The 24,065-nt window shown below is 42.1% G+C and overlaps 1 protein-coding gene across 5 annotated transcripts; it reads left to right on the top strand.

The window, feature by feature from the left end:
- Window positions 1-918: 918 nt before the first annotated feature.
- LOC135506024 (src substrate cortactin-like) lies at window positions 919-22,834 on the top strand. 5 transcript variants are annotated; one of them, XM_064925380.1, is made up of 15 exons: window positions 919-1,012; window positions 2,688-2,771; window positions 3,017-3,090; window positions 3,339-3,468; window positions 4,123-4,233; window positions 4,537-4,591; window positions 5,338-5,448; window positions 14,488-14,598; window positions 15,903-16,013; window positions 18,698-18,753; window positions 18,845-18,914; window positions 19,041-19,312; window positions 19,719-19,869; window positions 20,673-20,741; window positions 20,946-22,834. In XM_064925380.1, the coding sequence occupies exons 2-15, from the start codon at window positions 2,688-2,690 to the stop codon at window positions 21,080-21,082; spliced, it is 1,542 nt and encodes a 513-aa protein (XP_064781452.1). In that variant the 5' UTR covers window positions 919-1,012; the 3' UTR covers window positions 21,083-22,834. The 5 variants fall into 5 exon arrangements, with proteins under 5 accessions (XP_064781452.1, XP_064781441.1, XP_064781468.1 ...); XM_064925369.1 differs by having other exon boundaries at window positions 932-1,070; XM_064925396.1 differs by having other exon boundaries at window positions 932-1,070; window positions 19,719-19,892; window positions 20,946-21,034.
- Window positions 22,835-24,065: the final 1,231 nt, after the last annotated feature.

Genomic DNA, 24,065 nt, shown 5'->3' with positions numbered 1-24,065 from the left:
GGGCAGTTCAATTAATCACTTGAACAATAAACGCATTTTCCGTCCTTCCCCTCTACCTTTGACGTTGACCGTCTTCACACTCCTCCCTACTAACTCAACAAGCCCCCTTCCACCATCTCCCCGAAGGCGTGTTTTCCCTTTGTGTGATCTCAACGGTGAAGATGCAGAGCATGGGTTGTGACACTTGCATAAAATGTACTGTACAGCAACGTGATGATGCGAGCAGTGTGCACGTGGCGTTACTTCCCCAACCCTGCTGAATGCTTATGGTTATTGTGAATGAGGCTTCAGGGATTTTACAGCAGAGGCACTACAAGGAATCCTTTGATTGAATGCTCCGTCCTCACATGTCCCTGAGCCTGTGTCGGGATGTGATTAGAACTGTAACTGAAGACGTGGGATGGTTTGGATTGATAGATATCTTCTTTTTTTATGTCACCCCCCTCCCTCTAGTGGCCAAAAGGCTGTATTATCATGGTCAGCACAATTGAGTGCTTCCACCATTTTAAAATAGTCAACTGGGTGGGACATCTAACTTCATTGGCGGACCCTCCTGGTCATCAGGAGGGATCAGCCAACCATGAAGAAGAAAATGGACTACTTCAAAATGGAGATTGCCTCAATGACACTGCCCATGCAACTATAATGGTACAGATACTAGTGCCACGTTCGAAACAACTGGGATGTCGGAGAAAGAGTTTAAATTATGATAGTGATCTTCAGGTCAGAACTCATGAAAAAGGGCTGAGTTTCCGATTTGGAATTCCGAGTTGGATTACCGTTCAAATCAATATTTTTCCAATCGGAGCTCGTTTTTTCAGAGTTCCCAGTTGTATTGAACGCAATGAAGTCGTAGATTTCTGAGTTCTGAGTTGTTTTGAACGTGGCAGAATCCTCTGTCTTCCTCCATGAGAACCGCGTCGCTCCCCAAGCAGGAAGTGGGATATTAGGAGATCCGGAAGAAAGCGGGCCTAAAAGGAATGTTCCATCACACCTCGAGGACTGTCAAGAGGTGCATTATTTCCACATCTCAAATATATATTTTTGACTGCAGGAAATTTTCATAAAAAGTAAGTCATTTAGATTAACATGAAAGTATCTACTACGCGCTCGCAGGATGAAATGCAGGCTGAATTGAAAAACTAGTCCGAGCTCGACCAGTGCCAAAATAATTTGACACAAGCAGAGCCAGTAACTGGAACAGGAAATACTATTAACTTACAATGAACCGCTTCATGTTTAGTAGCTAGACATCTAGCTAAGCTTGTTCTTCATGTCTGTCATTGTCTAAATAATATCATAATATCATTCTTTTCTGATTCCACTGTTATATCACTGCAAATTAAAATGTTACAAGGTTTGATGTCACAAAGATTAGCAATCAAAAAATGCTAGTAATGTAGCTAATTTACAAGCTAGCTATGTCAATGTTATTTGTTTAATGTCTCGCATGTGCACTTGACAAGGCAGCACATTTGAATGACTATTGCTGCTACAGTGGTCCAGTCGACCAGTCCAGCTAATACACGCAGAAATACTAGTTAACCACATTGAATACACAGCTGCCTGGATTTTTTTTCTTTCTTTCTCGCTGACGTTAGCTAATTAAGCCAATTGTCTTGGATTTGTATTATGGACGTAGCTTTTCTAACGAAACACTCAATCTACGTGTGTGGTGGTGCTGGCAGCCTTCAATACGATGACTACTCATCGTCAATGGGCAATACAATAAGTGACTATTGTGGTTAACTTGGAATCGCTAGAATAGATCGGTTAGCTGAAACAATACACTGAAACAATGCGCACGTTTCAAAAGGGCCGAAGTCGTGAATAGTTTTGACGCTGGATGGCCAGATCGGGAACAAGAAACTCCCGTGTGGGGAATCGTAAGTGGCTCGTTTTAAACTGGTTTAATCTTGTCCTGGACTTGATACCATGGCTTGTTTTGACTGATTTCACGTCAATGATTATGGCAAAAAAATCACTATATAGCTCGCCAACAACTGTAACGGTGTATTTGAGAAACAAGTGTTCATTGTGCAAATGAATGTTTTCAATAAACATTGGAGACGAAATATTGTTTACATGTTGTCAACATTTTAAGCCACCTCCGTCTGTTTTGCACCAGAGTTGCGCACACGTCGGTTTTGTAGCTTTTTTAAGGTGCTTTGCTTCACATGGGGTGTGGTATGTATGTCACAACTGCGCCAGAAGGAAGACCATTTTGTTGTTCCAGAGAGAGAGTCCCATGTAACAGGGTGCATCCTCCCTCCTTTTCCCATCTCGGAATGAATGGAGCCACGTTGCGTACTACCCTCTCATTGAATACAGATGCCAGCCTTGTGCTGAGTTAGGTCTTAGTTAAAAGTGGCCCTTCTTACTGGGACTTGGATGATGGCCAAAGGCAGCCTAAAAAATACAGAAACACCACATCCCAGCTTTTCAAAGACTTCATACTGGTTATTCAGTTGCCTGATAATGTTTTATGACATTCAGATGGGTTTCAGGTCCTATCAAATTCATAGGAAGATGCATGTTTGAATATTGATATGCCAACACAATGTTTGTTTCTAACCGCTCCCAGGAAAGTGCATTTATGGCAGTCACATTAGTGTGTGTGTGTGTGTGTGTGTGTGTGTGTGTGTGTGAGAGAGAGCGAGCCAATATAACCAGCATATTCTCCCCAGATGTGGAAGGCAGCAGCAGGTCAGTCCGTCACCGTGGCAGTGGATGATGGAGGTGATGACTGGGAGACAGACCCAGACTTTGAGGTAAGTCAACCATGGTAATGAAGTCCCATTTCGGTTTTAATCCAGAGCAATGGCTGTTTTTGCTGTTTCATCTTATTAACACCTCACCATATCCTCTCCTCCCTCCTTACCCCATGCCCACTAAATATTTTTCTTTGACTACTTTTCCTCTCTCTCTCCCTTTTCCTCCCTTCTTTCCCCATTTATATCTTCCTCTTTCCTCTCCTCCCCCGCTGACCCCTTGCTCCTTATTTCCGTGCTAACAGAATGACATTTCAGAGAAGGAACAGCGATGGGGGGCCAAGACGGTGGAAGGCTCCGGTCACCAGGAACACATTAAGTAAGTACCGCTGCTTCATCATCCTTGTCATCAACAACAGTTTTCATCATCAGCGTCACTACATTTCAAACATGATCATTTCAATGTCATTCTAATCATGGTCTTCACATTGTCTACCTGTCGATGATATTACATCTTTAATCGTTTCATTATTCAGTTCACTTTTTTTTTTAACCTGTCATCAGGTTTTTGAGGATGGCCAGTGAAGCTCAGTCATTCTTACCCCGTTATTCCCCCCCCCCCTCCAGTATCCACAAGCTGCGTGAGAACGTGTCATCGGAGCACAGTGACCTGAGGCAGAAGGAGCAGGCCACCATGCCCAAGGCCTCGGATGGCTATGGGGGCAAGTTTGGTGTGCAGCAGGACCGCATGGACAAAGTGAGTGGTGACCATAGTAATAGAATTATTAGAACGGGTAATGCCCCTCGGACCACAGCAATTTGATTCTATTTTTTATTTTGGTGACCACATCTGTAGAAAAGCTGATTATCCAATGATTCAAAGCCCAGGACCGACAGCTGATCGCTATTACAACCATCTCCTGAGGGAGCGCAGGAACATTATTTTTGAACAGAATTAATTTAACCTCATCTGATTTGCCTATATTGCCAATTGCATTTCAGTCTTCTACTGAAATGTTTACTTTTACACATGCGCACACAGGAATGTTGCCGTGCGTTGACTGTGATTTGTGGCAAAAGCAGCTGAGCTCATCATTGCCGTTTGAGTTGTGTTATCCACAATGCTCTAGCCCTCTCTCATGCTCTCTCTCTCTGTGTGCACTGTTACCATTTGTCTGTGTGTGTGAGAACCGGGTGTGACGGTGAGCAGGCGGGGGGGCATTTTTTGCCCTCCCCCTCACTCTGCCTGCACAGTGCTCAGTGTGTTGTCAATATTATGACTCAGCACTGTTTACCCCACTGTGTGTGACTCTGCTGTCAACACCTGATCAAACCACTGCATACCCAGCAGTCAGCCTCACACTGTTTGCATTTATTCACCTCTCTCTTTCTCTTACCCCCCTCCCCCCAGTCTGCGGTGGGCCATGAGTACCAGAGTAAGCTGTCCAAGCACTGCTCTCAGACAGACACATCCAAAGGCTTCGGGGGGAAGTTTGGAGTGCAGGGCGACCGTGTCGACAAGGTACGCTAATCATGGTCACATTCGGCTCTATGGTCACGAAAAAAAACTCATGACCCATGACCACATAGCGATTTTACAGATCTCCCTTGTAAGATAGTTTTTGAGGGACCCAATAGAATACCCAATTATAGGATGAATGAAAATAATAGAATTTGAGTAAGTGCCCATCTCTCAAGTTATGTCATTTAGATGAGAATACTTGAATAGCATGAAAAGATACTAGATGATGGTGCTGAGAAATACTGCGTTCTCCTTTGGCTGGTGACTTTGTTAACTTCAACATGGAGATCTCTCCCTTTTCAGTCCGCTGTCGGGTTTGACTATGCCGGGAAGACTGAGAAACACGCATCGCAGAAAGGTGATTTTACATCGTCTGTTAAAACAGGCAAACAACACAAGTTGAACAGTTCAATGTTTTGTAACTCTGGGTAGAAGTTGCACAATTTAGCTCTGATCTAAGATCTGTTCAATATCCTCAGTCCCCACAAATCCTAACTGTATCCATCAGGCGGTAAAAGGCCAAACTGACCTGAGCCTTCTGAATACACACTCGTTGTTTAGCCACTTCACATAGTTCAGAACTGTCTGCTCTGTAGACCATCTTGAGTAGTATCTGTAGTATAGTATCTGGCCCAGTCAGACCTTTATGGTATTAGGATGGGTGTGAGTGGCATCCGATGCTGTGTGAGTGAGTATGCTCCTGGCTTTTAGCTTTCAGTGCTTCCCGGCTCCAGCTGCACTCCTGTGATTCCATGCTGTGACCACCATTGTTCCTCACCCCCATCTAGTTGCTAGCTCTATGTGCCCAATCCCGACTGAACCTCTAGCACCTAAGGCACTTAAACTAAAATGACTACATTAAGCAAGATGACCACAGCTCCACCTTGCCCTCTGACAAACTAGGTGGAAATGTACCCGTATTGCTCACACCTATACTATTAAACAGTCAATCTGAATTTTACTCCAGACCTACTGTACATGAAGTGCCTAGATGGTATGGGCAAGGGGTTGATTTTTTTGTTGTTGTTGTTGATTTGAGTATTCATCACTGCAGCCACCATTCCCTGCTTCAGTCTTGACCCCTCCCCCTGCTTTGATGTGCAGACTACTCCACAGGGTTTGGGGGGAAATACGGGGTGCAGGCAGACCGTGTGGACAAGACTGCAATGGGCTTTGAATACCAGGGAAAAACTGAGAAACATGACTCCCAGAAAGGTTTGTGTAGCGAGTAATACACACACATAATTTGTACATGGACACACCCACACATACATTCGTGCACACAAACATTCGTGGGGAAAAATATGGAGGAAGGTTTGTAGCATAACATGAGTACACACAGTTGTGTATATAGTACCAAAAGTTTGGACACCTACTCATTCAAGGGTTTTTCTTTTACATCAAAACTATGAAATAACACACATGGAATCATGTAGTAACCAAAAAAGTATTAAACAAATCAAAATATGCGACTCTTTTCATCCCAAACCATCTCAATTCGGTTGAGGTTGGATGATGCAGCACTCCACTCGCCTTCTTGGTGAAATAGCCCTTTCACAGCTTGGAGATGTGTTGGGTCTTTGTCCTGTTGAAAAACAAATTATAGTCTCACTAAGATTTGTCATAGACGCTTGCTTAAAACTTTAATTAGCAGGCCTTCCTTCATGACCTGGCCTTTGTAAATTGGTATAGAATTAGCTTGATCCCCTCTGTCGAAGTTTGGACCTTCTTTTTTGAGATCTTTAGTGATATTGCTAACAAACACGCCCCCATAAAGAAAATTAGAATTAAAAACAGGTTCAGCCCCTGGTTCAACCGTGATCTTGCAGTTACACTACCTCAAGAATTGCTTTTAGCTAAAGGCTCGGCACATGCATACTCAGGCTGACTGGCTCTCATTCAGGTAAATTAGAAATACGTGCACTCAGGCTATCCGGAAGGCCAAGGTTAGTTACTTTAAGGAGCAGTTCTCTCTCTGTGGGTCTAACCCCAAGAAGTTCTGGAAAACGGTTAAAGACCTGGAGAATAAACCCTCACAGCTGCCCATGCCCCTTAATGTTGATGATGTGGTTGTTACTGACAATAAGCACATGGCTGAGCTCTTTAATCACCTCTTCATTTAGTCAGGATTCCTATTTGACTCAGCCATGCCTCCTTGCCCGTCCAACATTTCCTCATCTCCCACCCCTTCTAATGTGACTAGCCCCGATGCACCTCCCTCTTTTTCCCCTGCCTCGCTACAAAGTTTCTGAAAGAGCTCCTTAAACTTGACCCCCCAAAAACATATGGGGCAGATGGTTTAGACCCTTCAAGTTTTCTGCCCTTATTGCCAAGCCTATCTCTGACCTTTTAAACTGGTCTATCCTCACTGGGGAGGTTCCCATTGCTTGGAAGGCTGCCACGGTTCATCCTTTATTTAAAAGGGGAGATCAAGTTGATCCTAACTGTTATAGGCCTATTTTTCCCTGTATCAAAAGTGTTGTAAAAACTTGTCAATTTTCAACTGACTGGCTTTCTCTGTAGTATTCTCTCTGGTATGCAATCTGGTTTCCGGTTCGGTTATGGATGTCACTGCGACCTTAAAATGTCCTCAATGATGTCACCATTGCCCTTGATTCTAAGCAATGTTGCGCTGCTATTTTTATTGACTTGGCCAAAGCTTTTAATACGGTAGGCCATTCCATTCTTGTGGGCTGGCTGAGGAGTATTGGTGTCTCCGAGGGGCTTTGGCCTGGTTTGCTAACTACCTCAAAGAGTGGAGTGTATAAAGTCAGAACATCTGCTATCTCAGCCACTGCCTGTCACCAAGGGTGTACGCCAAGTCTCAATCCTAGGCCCCACACTCTTCTCAATTTACATCAACAACATAGCTCAGGCAGTAGGAAGCTGTCATCCATTTATATACAGATGATACAGTCTTACACTTAGCTGGCCCCTCCCCAGCTTTTGTGTTAAACGCTATACAACAAAGCTTTCTTGGTGTCCAACAAGCCTTCTCTGCCCTTTAAACTTGTTCCGAACACCTCCGGGAAAAATGTCATGTGGTTTGGTAAGATGAATGCCCCTCTCCTCACAGGTGTGATTACTACCTCTGAGGGTTTAGAGCTTTAGGTAGTCACCTCATACAAATACTTGGGAGTATGGCTAGACAGTACACTGTCCTTCTCTCAGCACATATCAAACCTGCAGGCTAAAGTTAAATCTAGGCTTGGTTTCCTCAATTGCAGTGGTTCCCAAACTTTTTATAGTCCCGTACCCCATAACAATCAACCTCTAGCTGCGTACCCCCTCTAAAATCAGGGTCAGTGCACTCTCAAATGTTGTTTTTTGCCATCGTTGTAATCCTGTCACACACACTATACGATACACATCTCGGCTCGTGGGAAGTGACAAATAGCTCTTATAGGACCAGGGCACAAATAATAATAATCTAGCTATTTATTTAGCCATCTTACATATAAAACCTTAATTGTTCATCAGAAATTGTGAATAACTCACCACATGTTAATGAGAAAGGTGCATCCTTTCAAGCACACATAATGCTGCAATGATGGGTTGTATTGGAGAGTCTCGATCTTAAATAATTTTCCACCAACAGTCTGCCTGTATTTAGTTTTCATGCTCGTGAGGGCTGAGAATCCACTCTCACATAGGTACCTGGTTGAAAAGTGTCTTAACCTCTTGAAACTAGGGGGCAAGTTCCCAAAGTAAACTGGCTATTTTTCAGGAACAGATAATAGAATATGCATATAATTGACAGTTTAGGATAGAAAACACTCAAGTTTCCAAAACTGTAAAAATATTGTCTGTGTATAACAGAAATTATATTGCAGGCGAAAGCCTGAGAAAAATCCAATCAGGATGTGACTCTTATTTAGAAACCTCTGCGTCCCTATTGAGCAGTGAAAGGGATATCAACCAGATTCCTTTTTCTATGGCTTCCCTAATGTGTCTAGTGTCACAAGACACAGTTTCAGGCTTTTATTTTGAAAAATGAGCGTGAACGACAACATTGCGTCAGTGGTCAGCTGGTGGCTCTGAGTGATTTGTGCGTAATAGACAAATGTGGCCATTGTTTCTCTCTCTCCTACTAAGAAGCCAACTGTCCCGGTTGATATATTATCGAATAGATATTTGAAAAACACCTTGAGGATTGATTATAAAAACGTTTGCCATGTTTCTGTCGATTATTAAGGATCTAATTTGGAATATTTTTCGGCGTTGTCTTGACCGCAGTTTCCGGTGGATTTCTCAACCAAACGTGAAGAACAAACGGGGGTATTTCGGCTATAAAAATAATCTTTATGGAACAAAATGAACATTTGCTGTCTAACTGGGAGTCTCGTGAGTGATGCTTCGGATGTTTTCAAAGGTAAACAATTTAATTTGATTGCTTTTCTGATTTTCATGACAAAGTTGCCTGTTGCTAGCTGGACATAATGCTATGCTAGGTTATCGATAAACTTACACAAATGCTTGTCTTGCTTTGGCTGTAAAGCATAATTTCAAAATCTGAGATGACAGGGTGATTTAACAAAAGGCTAAGCTGTGTTTCACTATATTTCACTTGTGATTTCATAAATATTAATATTTTCTATTAATATTTTTTGTCTGTTACGTTATGCTAATTAGTGTCAGTTGATTACAATTCTCCCGGATCCGGGATGGGTAGTTCCAAGATTAACAGCACAATTTGCAAGGCAGGACACTCTGGGCACAGTCCAATTACATTTTCACAGAACCGCTTGTTGCAATTTCGATGAGGCTCTCTTGTTCAGATATCATAAGTGGACTGGAGGCAGGGCATGAAAGGGATAACGAATCCAGTTGTTTGTCATCCGTATCGGGTACCTGCGTAATTGCGCACCCAACTAACTCGGGCACTTCGCTATATTACATTTGAAATTGTCTTTAATCTTGAGTCAATTTGTACTCAAAAAATCATACACTGATGGAAAGATCTTGTTGTCCTTAGCCACGATTTTGTCCAGCACATTGAATATAGTTGCGACGAGTCCCTGTAGATTTAGATAATTCAGGCAAAAACAAATATCACCCAGATAGGGCAGTCGTGTGAAAGTCTTCATGCATGCGGTCAGACAAGTGAAAATGATGGTCAGTAAAGAACTTTAAGCTCGTCTCTCAATGAAAAAATAAATAAAAATGTGTGTACTTTTTCCCCATTATAACCAGCGCACTTCTGTATGTTGTAAAAGCGTTGCATGGTCGCTGCCCATATCATTGCATAATCCGGAAAATGGACGAGAGTTCGAGGGCCTTGCTTTAACAAAGTTAACCATTTTCACTATAGTGTCCAAAATGTCTTGCAAGCTGTCAGGCATTCCCTTTGCAGCATCCACTGAGAGGCTGTTGCTGCCGTGTAGCAATGGGAGCAACTGCTTGCATGCGCATTACCTCTCCACTATGTCTCACTGTCATGGCTTTTGCGCCATCAGTACAGATACTAACACATCTTGACCACCAAAGTCCAGTTGATGTCACAAAGCTGTCTAGTACTTTAAAAATATCCTCTCCTGGTTTCCGGTGGTTTGCAGAAGATGTCTTCCTTCATTGACCCCCCCCCCCCATAAACTTAATGGACATATGCCAGGCCCACCACGTCTATTGGCCCATCCAGCTGTAACGCATAGAATTCACTGGCTTGTATGCGAAGCAGTAATTGTTTCAAAGCATCTCCTGCCATGTCACCGATGTTGTTTGATGAAGACATTGTCTGTAGTTTTTTTGGGCCTTTTCCCTCAGCATTGTCCCAGCCATATCTGCGGCAACAGGAATAATTAAGACATCCGCAATAGTATGGGGCTTGCCTGTCCTTGCCACTTGGTAACTCACCATATAAGACACGCCTTCCCTTTCTTATTTGCCACTTGGTAACTCACCATATAAGACACGCCTTCCCTTTCTTATTAATGGTTTCTGTTGCTTTTAGACATGTCTTACTACTCGAAAGTTGTCTTAATTCTTGCTCAAATATCTCCCGTGGCTTATTCTTCAAATTGGCATGTTTTGTTTCTAAATGTCTGCGCAATAGTGAAGGTTTTATTGAGTTGTGAGAGAGTACTTTTGCACATATAATACACTGTGGCTCAGGAAAGGCACTACTCCCAATAGAAGTGAACCCCAAATCAATGTAGTTCTCATCATATTTGCGTCTCTTCGATGGTCCAACGTCTATTCGGTGCGTTCCTGGGTAAAGCGGCAGTAGCTCTTCGGCTGCATCAGGGGCGGCAGGGTAGCCTAGTGGTTAGAGCGTTGGACCGGAAGGTTGCAAGTTCAAACCCCCAAGCTGACAAGGTACAAATCTGACGTTCTGCCCCTGAACAGGCAGTTAACCCACTGTTCCTAGGCCGTCATTGAAGATAAGAATTTGTTCTTAACTGACTTGCCTGGTTAAATAAAGGTAAAATAAAATAAAAATTTCACAACTGTCAGTGTCCATGCTAGCTGGGCTAACAACAAATGTAAAATGACTGAATGCTAGCATTGGAAGTGCTCGTGGGAGCAGAACAACTTGTGTTGTCGACAGGTGCAGATGTACTACTGCTGGTAGAGCTGGGACGTGGGCTTTACTTTTTTTTATTTTTTACCATTACTCAATTTTAGTGCAAGCGGTATGAGCAGCAGCTACGTCTGGCTACATACGCACAGTTAGTGGAATTCCCGCAGGTGAGTAACTGTTAATTTGATTGGATGTTAACTATTTGACGAGGCTACCTGTATTTGACATTGTGTTTTATTTATTTTATTTCAACTTTATTTAACCAGGTAGGCAAGTTGAGAACAAGTTCTCATTTACAATTGCGACCTGGCCAGGATAAAGCAAAGCAGTTTGACACATACAACACAGTCACACATGGAGTAAAACAAACATACAGTTAATAATACAGTATAAACAAGTCTATATACGATGTGAGCAAATGAGTTGAGATAAAGGAGGTAAAGGCAAAAAAAGGCTATGGTTGCAAAGTAAATACAATATAGCAAGTAAAACACTGGAATGGTAGATTTGCAATGGAAGAAAGTGCAAAGTAGAAATAAAAATAATGGGGTGCAAAGGAGCAAAATAAATCAATTAAATACAGTAGGGAAAGAGGTAGTTGTTTGGGCTAAAATATAGGTGGGCTATGTGCAGTAATCTGTGAGCTGCTCTGACAGTTGGTGCTTAAAGCTAGTGAGGGAGATAAGTGTTTCCAGTTTCAGTGCTTTTTGTAGTTCGTTCCAGTCATTGGCAGCAGAGAACTGGAAGGAGAGGCGGCCAAAGAAAGAATTGGTTTTGTGGGTGACTAGAGAGATATACCTGCTGGAGCGTGTGCTACAGGTGGGAGATGCTATGGTGACCAGCGAGCTGAGATAAGGGGGGACTTTACCTAGCAGGGTCTTGTAGATGACATGGAGCCAGTGGGTTTGGCGACGAGTATGAAGCGAGGGCAAGCCAACGAGAGCGTACAGGTCGCAATGGTGGGTAGTATATGGGGCTTTGGTGACAAAACGGATTGCACTGTGATAGACTGCATCCAATTTGTTGAGTAGGGTATTGGAGGCTATTTTGTAAATGACATCGCCAAAGTCGAGGATTGGTAGGGATGGTCAGTTTTACAAGGTTTTATAAAGTGTTAAACACTAGATGGTTTAGTTTGATATTTGGCAGTGAAAAAAGGCTACTCATGCAAGGGGAAAAACCCTCACCCAAACATATAGCCCTGTTGGAAAATCTAAATGAGTTTAAAATATTTATTTATTTATCATACCAGTATGGGAATACCTGCTCTATCATCACTTCTTTCACCCCTGCTGCCAAACTAACCCTGTTTCAGATGACCATTTTACCCATGCTACTGTAGATTATGGAGATGTAATTTATAGATCGGAAGGTAAGGGTGCTCTCGAGCGGCTAGATGTTTTTTTGTTTTTTTTACTATTTGCCCATCAGATTTGCCACCAATAATCCTTATAGGACACGTCACTGCACTCTACAGTAAACTGCTTATCTTTGAATACCCGTCACAAGATCCACTGGTTGTTGCTTATTTATAAAACCTTCTTAGGTTTTAACTGAGATATCTACTCCAGTCCTCATCATCCACATACATCACCCGTTCTACCAGTCACATTCTGTTAATGGTCCCCAAAGCACACACATCCTTGGGACACTTGTCTTTTTAGTTCGCTGCAGCTAGCGACTGGAATGAGCTGCAACAAACACTCAAACTGGACAGTTTTATCTCAATCTCTTCACTCAAAGACTCAATCATGGACAATCTTACTGACAGTTGTGGCTGCTTTGTATGGTGTACTGTTGTCTCTACCTTCTTGCCATTTGTGCTGTTGTCTGTGGCCAATGGTGTTTGTACCCTGTTTTGTGCTGCTGCCATGCTGTGTTGTGTTGTCATCTTAGGTCTTTCCCAAGTTTATCTGTAATCCCAGCCAACATCCCCGCAGGAGGCCATTTGCCTTTTAGTATGCCATCATTGTAAATAAGAATTGCCTAGTTAAAATAAAGCTCAAACCAGATGGGATGGTGTATTGCTGCAGAATGCTGTGCTAGCCATGCCTTGAATTCTATTTAAATCACTGACAGTGTAACCAGCAAAGCACCATCATACCTCCTCCTCCATGCTTCACTGTGGGAACCATACATGCAGAGATCATCCGTTCACTTACTCTGCGTCTTCCAAAGACTTGGTGGTTGGAACCAAAATCTCAAATTTGGATTTATCAGACCAAAGGACAGATTTCCACTAGTCCATTGCTTGTGTTTCTTGGCCCAAGCAAGTCTCTTCTTATTGGTGTCCTTTTAGTAGTGTTTTATTTTTGTTGCAACAATTTCACCATGAAGTTCTGGATTTCACGCAGTCTCAGAACAGTTGCTGTTGGTGTCTGTTACTTGAACTCTGTGAAGCATTTATTTGGGTTGCAACTTCTGAGGCAAGTAACTTTAATGAACTTATCCTCTGCAGCAGTGGTAACTCTGGGTCTTCCTTTCCTCTGGCGGTCCTCATGATTGCCAGTTTCATCATAGAGATTGATGGGTTTTTGCAACTTCACTTGAAGAAACATTCAAAGTTCTTGACATTTTCCGCATTCACTGACCTTCATGTTTTAAAGTAATGATGGACTGTCGTTTCTCTTTGCTTATTTGAGCTGTTCTTGCCATAATATGGTATTTTACCAAATAGAGATATATTCTGTATACCAAACACATTTAAGAAGCAAAGAAATTCCATAAATTAACTTTTAACAAGGCACACCTGTTAATTGAAATGCATTCCCGGTGACTAGCTCATGAAGCTGGTTGAGGGAATACTAAGTGTGCAAAGCTGTCAAGGCAAAGGGTGGCTACCTTGAAGAATCTCAAATATACGTTGTATTTTGATTTAATGCTTTTTGGGGTTACTACATGATTCCATATGTGGTATTTCATAGTTTTGATGTCTTCACTAATATTCTACAATGTAGAAAATAGTAAAACATTAAGAACCCCTTGAATGAGAAAGTGTCCAAACTTTTGACTGGTATGGTACATTAATCAGAAATTATTAATATAACAGCCTTTTTAAAATGAATTTGTCAAGCAACAAAATAACTAGGACTTTACAGTGATGGTGAAACTTGGGTAAAAAAATGTATTAAGTGGGTTGAAATCTTCATAGAAGTGACACAGGGTTGACAGAACATCAAAATACTGAATTTGGCGCTTTAGCAGGTCTTTATTCATATAAACCAATGTATTAATTGAATTGTCCATGTGGTCTATTTTGAAGGGCACTTCATTTAATATAACAGCCTTTTTAAAATTCAATTTTTGTGCCCAATTTCTACTTAAAATATCAAAGGCCACTCATTTTTTGGAACAACCCTACAGGATGTGCAGGTTTTACATCCTGCCCAGTTCTGACACCTAATTCGGCTTATTAAGGTTTTTGATGTTGTTTTAGTGCTGGGCTGTAACAAATATCTGTACATCCTGTAGCTCCACCGGTTTTCAGTGTTCTTGCCAAATTCAGTGCTTCGTTGTGCTTTAGCTTGATCAGCTGCTGTGCAGTTCCTGTTTAACTTGGTTTTGGGGCTGTGTGTCAGTGACTAACACCTTGCCTGTGTATATAGAATGTGTATCCAGATGGTGCCTTGACTGAACTCTGAATTCTCTGCCTTGGGGGCAAGCCCAACCTAATTATTTTTTCCTATGATTAACTATATCTGCTATTTCCCAACCACTTTCCCGGGTATCACCAGATTACACCAAAGGTTTTGGCGGGAAGTTCGGAGTGGAGACGGACAAGGTGGACAAGAGCGCCTTGGGCTTTGAGTACCAGGGCAAAACCGAGAAGCACGAGTCTCAGAAAGGTGTGTCCCTCTTTGTCATGCACACAGTAGGATTGGGCGGTATCCAGTCATACCAGCACTGAACACAAGGGGCCCTGTTTTCAAAACCCACTGATACTCTAATCCAAAAGGTTAAATGCTAACAAGTAAATGTAAAATCTCATAGCGAATGCTAACAATCGCATTGCGCACACTGTGTACAAGTCTCCAAACTAAACTATACAAGTAATAAAAAAATGCAAATATTAGACAGCAAGGCTCTTGATCCAGGAGGTGATTCTCTGGTGTTACCAAGCAACTGCTTGATTTTGGAGGAAGCTAAACAGTTAGCCAGATAGCTAACTAGCTACTAAATTAGCACATTAAATGCACAACTGCAGCGCATTTAGCACATTTTAGACAACTTAATAGTTATAAGATATCTAGCTGGCAAACATTTGAGTTATTCATTCCATACTGTAAATTGATCACCTGGCGCTTTCTGCACAACAGTGAGTGACTCAAGGCTCTGGTCTCGTTCTGTGCTTGTAAACAAACAACACGCGACTGGGGACTATTGGTAAGCTTCATAATGAAAAATGATGTGACCGATGAAATGAAGAACTCAATCTTTCTCCTAACATATTGCACAAGTTGACTGCAGGCATTTACTTAAAAAGTAGGTACAAATATTCATATTTATTAAAACACAGAAATAGATTCAATGGTATTGATGTTATTGAAAATCATCATTGTGGCTTTTTCCAAATACCCCGGTGTATGGTGTACCGCGCAAGCCTTATGCATACACACTTGTTTTTCTATTGTGCCTGTGTAACGAGGTGTGAGGCGAGACAGTGTGGGGCCGTCTATCTGCAGAGTATGTACTACACCTCCCTCCGCTCTAATCAGACTAACTCATTTTCTCTCCCCTACAGTGCCCCAAATATCCTACTAGCTAAATAGTTGTGCTTGTAGAATCTTGTTTTCAAACTCTCCTGAAGGCTTGGAAACATGTTGCCTTATCATTAGCTTTTCCTCCCTGATTACGCAATCCCAGGCTGAAGGCATCAGAGAGAGGGAAAGGTGACCTTCCATTGTTACCCATACTGCACCAAGGCTGTGTTTACAGCTCAGCTGTTAGTCACACAATGGTTGAGATGGTGGCTCTGACATGTGTCCCAGAGGGTAGCCATTTTTGTAGTACAGAATGTTATCAAATATGTTATCTGGTAATGTACTGTATGCCAATCAGTCATTGGAATTTTCCAGACTGAGTTATCTAATTTGGGCCTACCTACATTGCACTTTAGTATCCATTCTAATATTCTCTGTGCCCTTCACAGATTACGTGAAGGGCTTTGGTGGCAAGTTTGGTGTGCAGACGGACAGACAGGACAAGTCGGCCCTGGGATGGGACCACCAGGAGAAACTGCAGCTCCACGAGTCGCAGAAAGGTACCGGTGGTTTGACCTGTGTTTACATGGGTTTTATTCCACCTAACACATGTCCTTAGTAGCAGGAAAACGCGCACAGGATATGTGTTCACACACTTTTTACTGATGTGGTCATTTTATGGTTTTACTGAGTTAATGAGGTTAAAGTACTTCCTTTGTCTGGTGGCGTGGCATCTGCCACATGCTCATAATAGAGGAAGTGACAACAGATGGAGCTAGACAGACTAAGGACTGATCAGTCTAGTGCTCAGGCTGGATTTACTGGATGTGTATAGCACCTTGGTTCTTTTGGTTTAAGTTGTTAACAAAGTTTTCATTTGTGTGCTTTTTATATACTGTAAGGCAGGATCGGCGTGTGTTTGGTCTGAGTGCAGCTGACCCGTGTACTTGTTTATATCTGTATGTAAATGCGCTTGTTTGTGTATTGTGGGTTTGGGGTAGAGGTGCTTGGCCAGCCTATCCTTGTGCTCATAACCCAGGGCACACCGGTCTTGCAACTCCACGAGTCTCAGCAAGGCACAGCATACTGTCCTTCCTTTTCTTTCCAAAGTTTATTCTCTCTTTTGCCCCAGCACTGTTTTCAATGTCTAAAGTGCCTTTGGCCTTTACCCGTCCTAGTTCCCCTTCAAAACATCACCCCTACTGTACAAACCTATCTCGGGTCGGACGATATTGACAAAATAGAAATTCATCACCAATAGTGTGTGTGTCCTTGTCAAAAGTTTGTACACCTACTCATTTCAGGGTTTTCCCTTAGTTTTTACTATTTTCTACATTGTAGAATAATATTAAAGACTTAACATCAACTATGAAATACCACACGGAATCATGTAGTAAACAAAAAAAGTGTAAAACAAGTCAAAATATATTTTAGATTCTTCAAAGTAGCCACCCTTTGCATTGATGACAGCTTTGCACACTTGGCATTTTCTCAACCAGCTTCACCTGGAATGCTTTTCCAACAGGCTTGAAGGAGTTCCCACATGCTTAGCACTTGTTGGCTGCTTTTCCTTCACTCTGCGGTCCAACTTATCCCAACCATCTCGACTGGGTTGAGGTCAGGTGATTGTGGAGGCCAGGTCATCTGATGCCGCACTCCATCACTCTCCTTCTTGGTCAAATCGCCCTTACACAGCCAAGAGGTGTGTTTTGGGTCATTGTCCTGTTGAAAAACAAATGATAGTCTCACTAAGTGCAAACCAGATAGGATGGGGTATCGCTGCAGAATGCTGTGGTATCTATGCTAGTTAAGTGTGCCTTGAATTGTAAATAAATCAGTCTCACCAGCAAAGCACACCCATACCGCGCTTCACGGTGGGAATCACACATGCAGAGATCATCCGTTCACTTACTCTGCATCTCACAAAGACACGGCGGATGCAACCAAACATGTCAAATTGGACTTCTCAGACCAATGGACAGATTTCCACCAGTCTAATGTCAATTTCTCGTGTTTCTTTACCCAAGTAAGTCTCCTCTGCAGCAGAGGTAACTCTGGGTTTTTCATTCTTGTGGCGGTCCTCATTAGAGCCAGGTTCATCATAGCACTTGATGGTTTTTGCGACTGCACTTGAAGAATCTTTCAAAGTTCTTGAAAATTTCCGTATTGACTGACCTTTATGTCTTAAAGTAATGATGGCCTGTCATTTATCTTGGCTTATATGAGCTATTCTTGCCATAATATGGACTAATATGGTCTTTTCCCAAATAGGGCTGTCATCTGTATACCACCCCTACCTTGTCACAACACAACTGATTGGCTCAAACGCATTAAGAATGAAATAAATTCCACAAATTAACTTTTAACAAGTCACACCTGTTAATTGAAATGCATTCCAGGTGACTACCTCATGAAGCTGGTTGAGAGAATGCCAAGTGTGCAAAACTGTCAAGGCAAAGGTTAGCTATTTGAGGAATCTCAAATAGAAGATATTTTGATTTTTTTTTTTTAATACTGTTTTGGTTACTGCATTATTTCATTAGTTTTGATGTCTTCACTATTATTCTACAATGTAGAAAATAGTAAAAATAAGTAGTAATAAAGAACCCTTGAATGTGTAGTTGTTCTAAAAGTTTCGACTGGTAAGTGCAGTTGCTATTACAAATGCATATAAATACATTAATTTCGGACATTCCTATTGTATGGTAACGCAACCCTTATTCAGAAATATTAACATAAACACAAGTCGGCTACAATAGCTACAGATTATGGCTGAAGAGAAAGGTAGTGTGAATATCGTGGAAACTGACAACTTGCTAAATGCAGTGCACATTTGTTTCACGATACCAACAAATACACAAATTATTGCCCAGCCCTACCCTTTCTCCATTGTCAGGGCGGCAGGTAGCCTAGTGGTTAGAGCGTTGGGCCAGTAACCGAAATGTTTCTGGATCGAATCCTCAAGCTGACAAGGTAAAAATCTGTCGTTCTGCCCCTGAACAAGGCCGTTAACCCACTGTTCCCAGGTAGGCCGTCTTTGTAAATAAGAATTTGTTCTTTACTGAGTTGCCTAGTTAAATATAGATTACATTACCATTTCTTTATACCATGAGCTTCATTCCTTTTTTTTACTTTAACCCATAAATTTATGCGACGCTTCCCTAAAAAATCACTTTACGGGTGAACTATCACTTGAATCTGTGAATTAAAGTCATTCTAACTATTTATTCTCTGCTGTTTACAGACTACTCTCATGGGTTCGGAGGGAAGTTTGGCATCCAGAAGGACCGAATGGACAAGGTACAATATCTCTATACCTAATATCTAAAGACTGGGGAATTCTCATCTATATTGTCTGTAATTACTCTCCACCACCTCGTTTGAATGGTAGAGTGCAGGTAACTTTGAGGATGTGGAGAAACCAAGCCCTGCCTACCAGAGGACCAAGCCTGTGGAAACTGGTAAGTAACCACAAAACCAGTGTGTGTATGTAAATGTGCAATATGTTTGTCAAGATCATTGCAAAATCCGAACTTGAACCACTGGTTTGATTATGATCTGCCCTGCCCTGTGTCATCCCTCCCTAGCCGGCAGCAGCACGGGCAGCATCAAGGCCCGCTTTGAGAACATCGCCAAGCAGAAGGAGGAGGAGGACAAGAAGCGGGCGGAGGAGGAGCGAGCTCGCCGCCAGGCCAAGGAGAAGCAGGAGCAAGAGGAGGCGTGGCGCAAGATAGAGGAGACAGCTAAGGCCAAGCCTGCCTCCCCGTCTCCCGAGCCCAGCCTTACCGTTAGTCCCACCCCTCCTGTCCAGAAAACCGCACCTTTGCCTGTACCTGCAGCTGCCGACCCAGTTTACCAGGTGAATGACAACCGGTTCCACCAATCACTGCACTCCCACAAATGCCTGTTTGCTTAACATGCTTACATGCTCATCACTTTTTTTTTTTGCCAGTAGTTAGTTTGCTGTGTAAAATATGGATGAGTACATCCTTAAATGGATGCATCAGTCCTTCTTGCAGTTGAGTGACATTGGCGTGAACAAGGATGGTCTGATTTTTATTCCAATGCCGCAGTCCTCTTCTCGCTTTTCCTTTGACACTTTACTTTCCTTCATTCTTACTATGCTTTCTGTGATGTTTTCATAGAGGAAGAAAAAGAAGGTAAAGTCCCAAAGATTGAAAATATTCATAGTTAAGGAGGAATTTGAATTGACCCGTGGGGTTAGGAGCTGTTTTCTGACTGTCTCCCTCGGCTGGCTGTGTCAGGACTCTGGTGTGTACGAGGATCCTGCAGCAGAAGAGAATGGGGAGGAGCTGTACGAGGCGGAGCCCACCTCCCGTTCCTCTGCTGAGCAGATGTATGAGGAGCCTCCCGTCCAGGAGGAGGCGCTCTACCAGAGTCCTGACGAGACAGGAGGTGAGAGAATGAGAGTGAATGAGGTGAGAGGGGAGGAGCAGGACATGCCATTTGCTCAGTCACTGTGAACCCCATTTCTAGCTTGGCTCTTTCTCATTAAAAAAAATTATGTCCTATCTATTGCGCTGGTCTGAAAGAACTGACCAGGTGAAAGCCAGTCTAATGATGAGTTTCTACCTAATTGTTTTCACTTGTCAAGTATTTTCCAATCAGTGCAAATTTGAGGGAAGATGTGTGAACGACATTTTTAAGCGATTGAGCCATTGGGAGAATCTCGATTGAATTTGCTCAATTCCTTGTGTCCTCTCCTCGATTATGTGAGGAGGGGAAGAGGGAAAACTTGGATACAAATGCATTAAATGACTCCCTTTCTCCAGTAGCTTGTCATCAGGCAAGTTGCCTTTACAGGGGAGGAATCCCAAAATGTGTGAAGTAGTAAAAACAGGAGAGCAAGTGCCAGACATTTTATTGATAAAAAGATTGCTAGAGTGTTGTTTTTAATCGTGTGCATTTCATCCTACATGAAAACTACAGCTGATTCAAAGGGGGTCTGGTGGATTACAACACTTTTCCCCATAGGATATACACTTAAATATCCTCGGCCGGAGAAGAGTATCGAGGAGAGGCGCATGCTCCTCCGTTCAGCTATTAATGAATTGACATTCATATATGGTGACAATTTAGAGGTTTCCAGATCACGAGGGAGAGGAGGAGTCAAGGAGAGGACTGAATTTTGCCCAATAGACAATCTCCCTTTGTGTTCCTGTGTCTTCTGTGAATGACCTGTGACCTTTTCCCTGCAGACGCCCAGACATATGAGTACGGTGAGGACTTGGGGGTAACGGCAGTAGCCCTGTATGACTACCAAGCAGGTGAGTGGAGCCAAGCCCTCTATAATCTATACTTTAATCACATCTATCAAAACTCTATTTTTTAAGATCAAGAGCTCCTCATAATTACCCCCAAAATACAATAACTCGAACACATTCATGATATACACAAACCCTTTTGACATTATTTATAATATGAGGGCAATGGAATGCAAAGTCAACTGCTATGGAATGTCTGCCTTCCAGCTGGTGATGACGAAATCTCCTTCGACCCTGATGACATCATCACTAACATTGAGACTATTGACGAGGGCTGGTGGAGGGGTGTGTGCCGGGGTGCCTACGGCCTCTTCCCAGCCAATTACGTTGAGCTTCGGCAATGAGCCCTCCCACTACACCAAACAGTCTCTCCCCACCCCTCCATCTCTTCTAAATCCACTCTTGCGCTCTGTCATATTGTTGATCACGGTGCTTCTTTCAAGTGTGCTCGACATTCTCAGGTCTTTCAGCTGTCCCAGTTTTTCTTCCTTTCTCTCTCTCTCCTCTCCTTGGGAAGAGTCTTCAGGCTGATCAAGGATTCAGAATAAAAGGAGAATCACGGACAACACCCACCCTGGCTCGGCTACGCAGTAGAGCAAGAGTAAGCGGGCGAGCCCAACTTTGACAGAAAGGCCTTTTTATTGTAAAGCAAGTCATCAGAAAAACACTACTCCCATTATAATATCTAGTTATATTCTTGGTTCTATAACATGCCAGGCACTCTTGCTGCTTTTCCCCACTGGCACCTGTTAGTTAATTTACTTATAAATTGAAATGTTCCCTCGTTGCCATGTATTCAAACTTCCAAGGTATCGATTGAGACCTGGCGTCTACATTATCACGCACAGTATAGGTATTACGATCACCAAAGATCGAGATCAGAGGTGATGTAGAAATGAACACCAGGCTTTATGTGCATATAATGAATTTGGGGTCCTCTTTTTATGACGATATGAAGTAGATTTTAGAACAAGCTTGGAACTAGTATGATGTCAAACACAACTGGACAGTTTTTATTATGTTTTGATTAAATAATGCCACTTCCGGAAGTTGATTGGGGAACTAGCACTTTGGATCAGTTTTGTAATAGTACAGACCAGTGGTGAATTGATTTGGTGTGTAGGTCTGACGTAGTGCATTGTCTGAGCTGCGGCGATTTCTTTCTCTTTGGAACTCCGTTTGCTTTAGTTAGCAGATATCAGATAATGCCAAGAAACCGAAATAGGGATTTCGGTTTTTGAGGAGGTGTTTTTGAAAACGGGATGTTTGCCTGGGGTTAACCCACATTTTTGGTGTAAGGCCTGCATTTGCTTAATCATGGGGCCAATACGATCACCGTAGATGGTGTGAATCTCTGTTGCGTCTCGTCTCCACCTCTTCTCATTGTCATGAAAGACACCAGAAAGCATTAGAAGAAAATAAACGGTGTAATTGTCTTGCTTTTTATTCACCTGCCCATAGTCCTGCGGTAGATCGTATCAGATAGCATGCTGAGAGTAAATGATGTACAGAAAGATGTTTTTATGATGCGCTGAGAAATATATTGGGTAGAGAAAGTACCAGATTTTCGAATCCCTGCCGTCGCTGCGTGTTCAATGTGGACAAGACCTGTCTACATCGGAATAGATCGGAGTCTGTCACGTGTTCTGTGTCATGTCTGTTGCGTGTTCATGTACTGTATGTGGGACTTGGTATATTATTATGTCTGGGGCCACATTGACATCCTTATCATGACCAACATGTGTACCATTTGACTGAGTGACTGCAGAGTGATATTTATTTATAGGGGGCTATAAGTACTAAATAAGGCTCTGAAGCAATATTTGGCTATAAGGGGATTTTGACTGTGGTTGTTTCTAAAAGGCAGAGTGATTTATTTTAACCGATGACAATCTCACCCCAATGTCACGGTGATCTAATGCAGTAGTGTAACTTCAGTAGGTGTGTGGGGATGGGATCTCATCAAATCAATTATTTGAGGTTTTATAATAAAAAGTGACCTTTTTATATTTGTTTATTTTTACTTGCTTAAGTCGCCACATTATCTGCTTGTTCTTTTTTTGTAAGTCAATTGTTGAATAAACGTATGGATAGTATTTTGGTTACTTCGATTCATCTTTACAACTACTATGTACATCATGAGGATTTGTTATACAGAAGCTGTTCATTTCAGGAAGGGGCGTTATTGGCTTTATTGGCATGGTCCCCTGCGCGCTGAATAAATGTAATTCAACCACTGAAACCCCTTCCACTTGCTGGCCAACAAATGTTCTTGTGGATTTGTCATTCAATAGGGGTTTAAGTACATTTATCTTGAGCCTTCCCTTTAAATACGGTGTACTTTTATTTATTTTTGTTAGAATTTTGTCCACAGACTCAATAGAATATATAGCGAGAACGGGTTCAGAATATTAGGGGTCAATGAAAGAGAGCCATTTGATTATATGCAGATTTGTCTCTTCCAGCACTAATTGGTAGATTTCAAAATACTCTGATCTTGTAGATTATTTAGTGTTAGGAAAGTATTTATGAATCATAAACCGGTTTGGAGAGCCTTTATGCATGAAAGAAGTGGTTTGATTCATTCTGAAAATGACCACATTCAGTTCATTCATCCATGGTTATGTTGGAGATTGGTGTACATATATTTATAATGGGGAGAATAGTGTACAATGGCAGTATTGCGCCATGCTTTGCCTTATAAACTGTTACTGCTTGGTTTGCTCTCCACTCCTTAACCATTTAATTAGCCTATATGTATTTTATTCTATATCAACTGTTACTAATGATCCTCAGCAACAAACACCTGGCCGTGACGGCGTTTACAGAGGAAGCAAATTAAGGTAAATGAAACAATGTAATTAAATATAATGTTAATACAGTAAATTGTCAGTTGAATATGTGTTATTGTTAACAAAAATTACACGACGAGGTTTCAGTTTAACGGCGTTTACTTCACCGTATGACCACAGTACATAGTCGTAGCCTATAAATAAGACATTCGAGAGTGCCCACCCCTGCAAGTTAAAATGCCCTAGAATGTAAATGTTGCATAATGGCACAGCATTTCATAAACTTTACTGTGGGAATGTTATGTTCATATGCTTCAGTTTACTTACATATGACTGGTTTGCCATTTGTCTTCCGCGATTACAAGGTATCCGTGTGCATTTTAGCATCTGGCAAACAAAAAAGCATGCCAGCCAACCCACAACACGAAACAATACATTAATTGATCTACTTATCTCAAGGCCATCAGACTGTAAAATAGCCATCATCAACAAGCCATCAACATTGAGAGCATCCTGACAGGATGCATCACTCGCA

Source organism: Oncorhynchus masou, chromosome 2, assembly GCF_036934945.1.
Source record: "Oncorhynchus masou masou isolate Uvic2021 chromosome 2, UVic_Omas_1.1, whole genome shotgun sequence".
NCBI lineage: Eukaryota > Metazoa > Chordata > Actinopteri > Salmoniformes > Salmonidae > Oncorhynchus > Oncorhynchus masou.
Note: the sequence above shows the minus strand (reverse complement) of the source record. Positions and strands in the feature narration are given on the sequence as shown.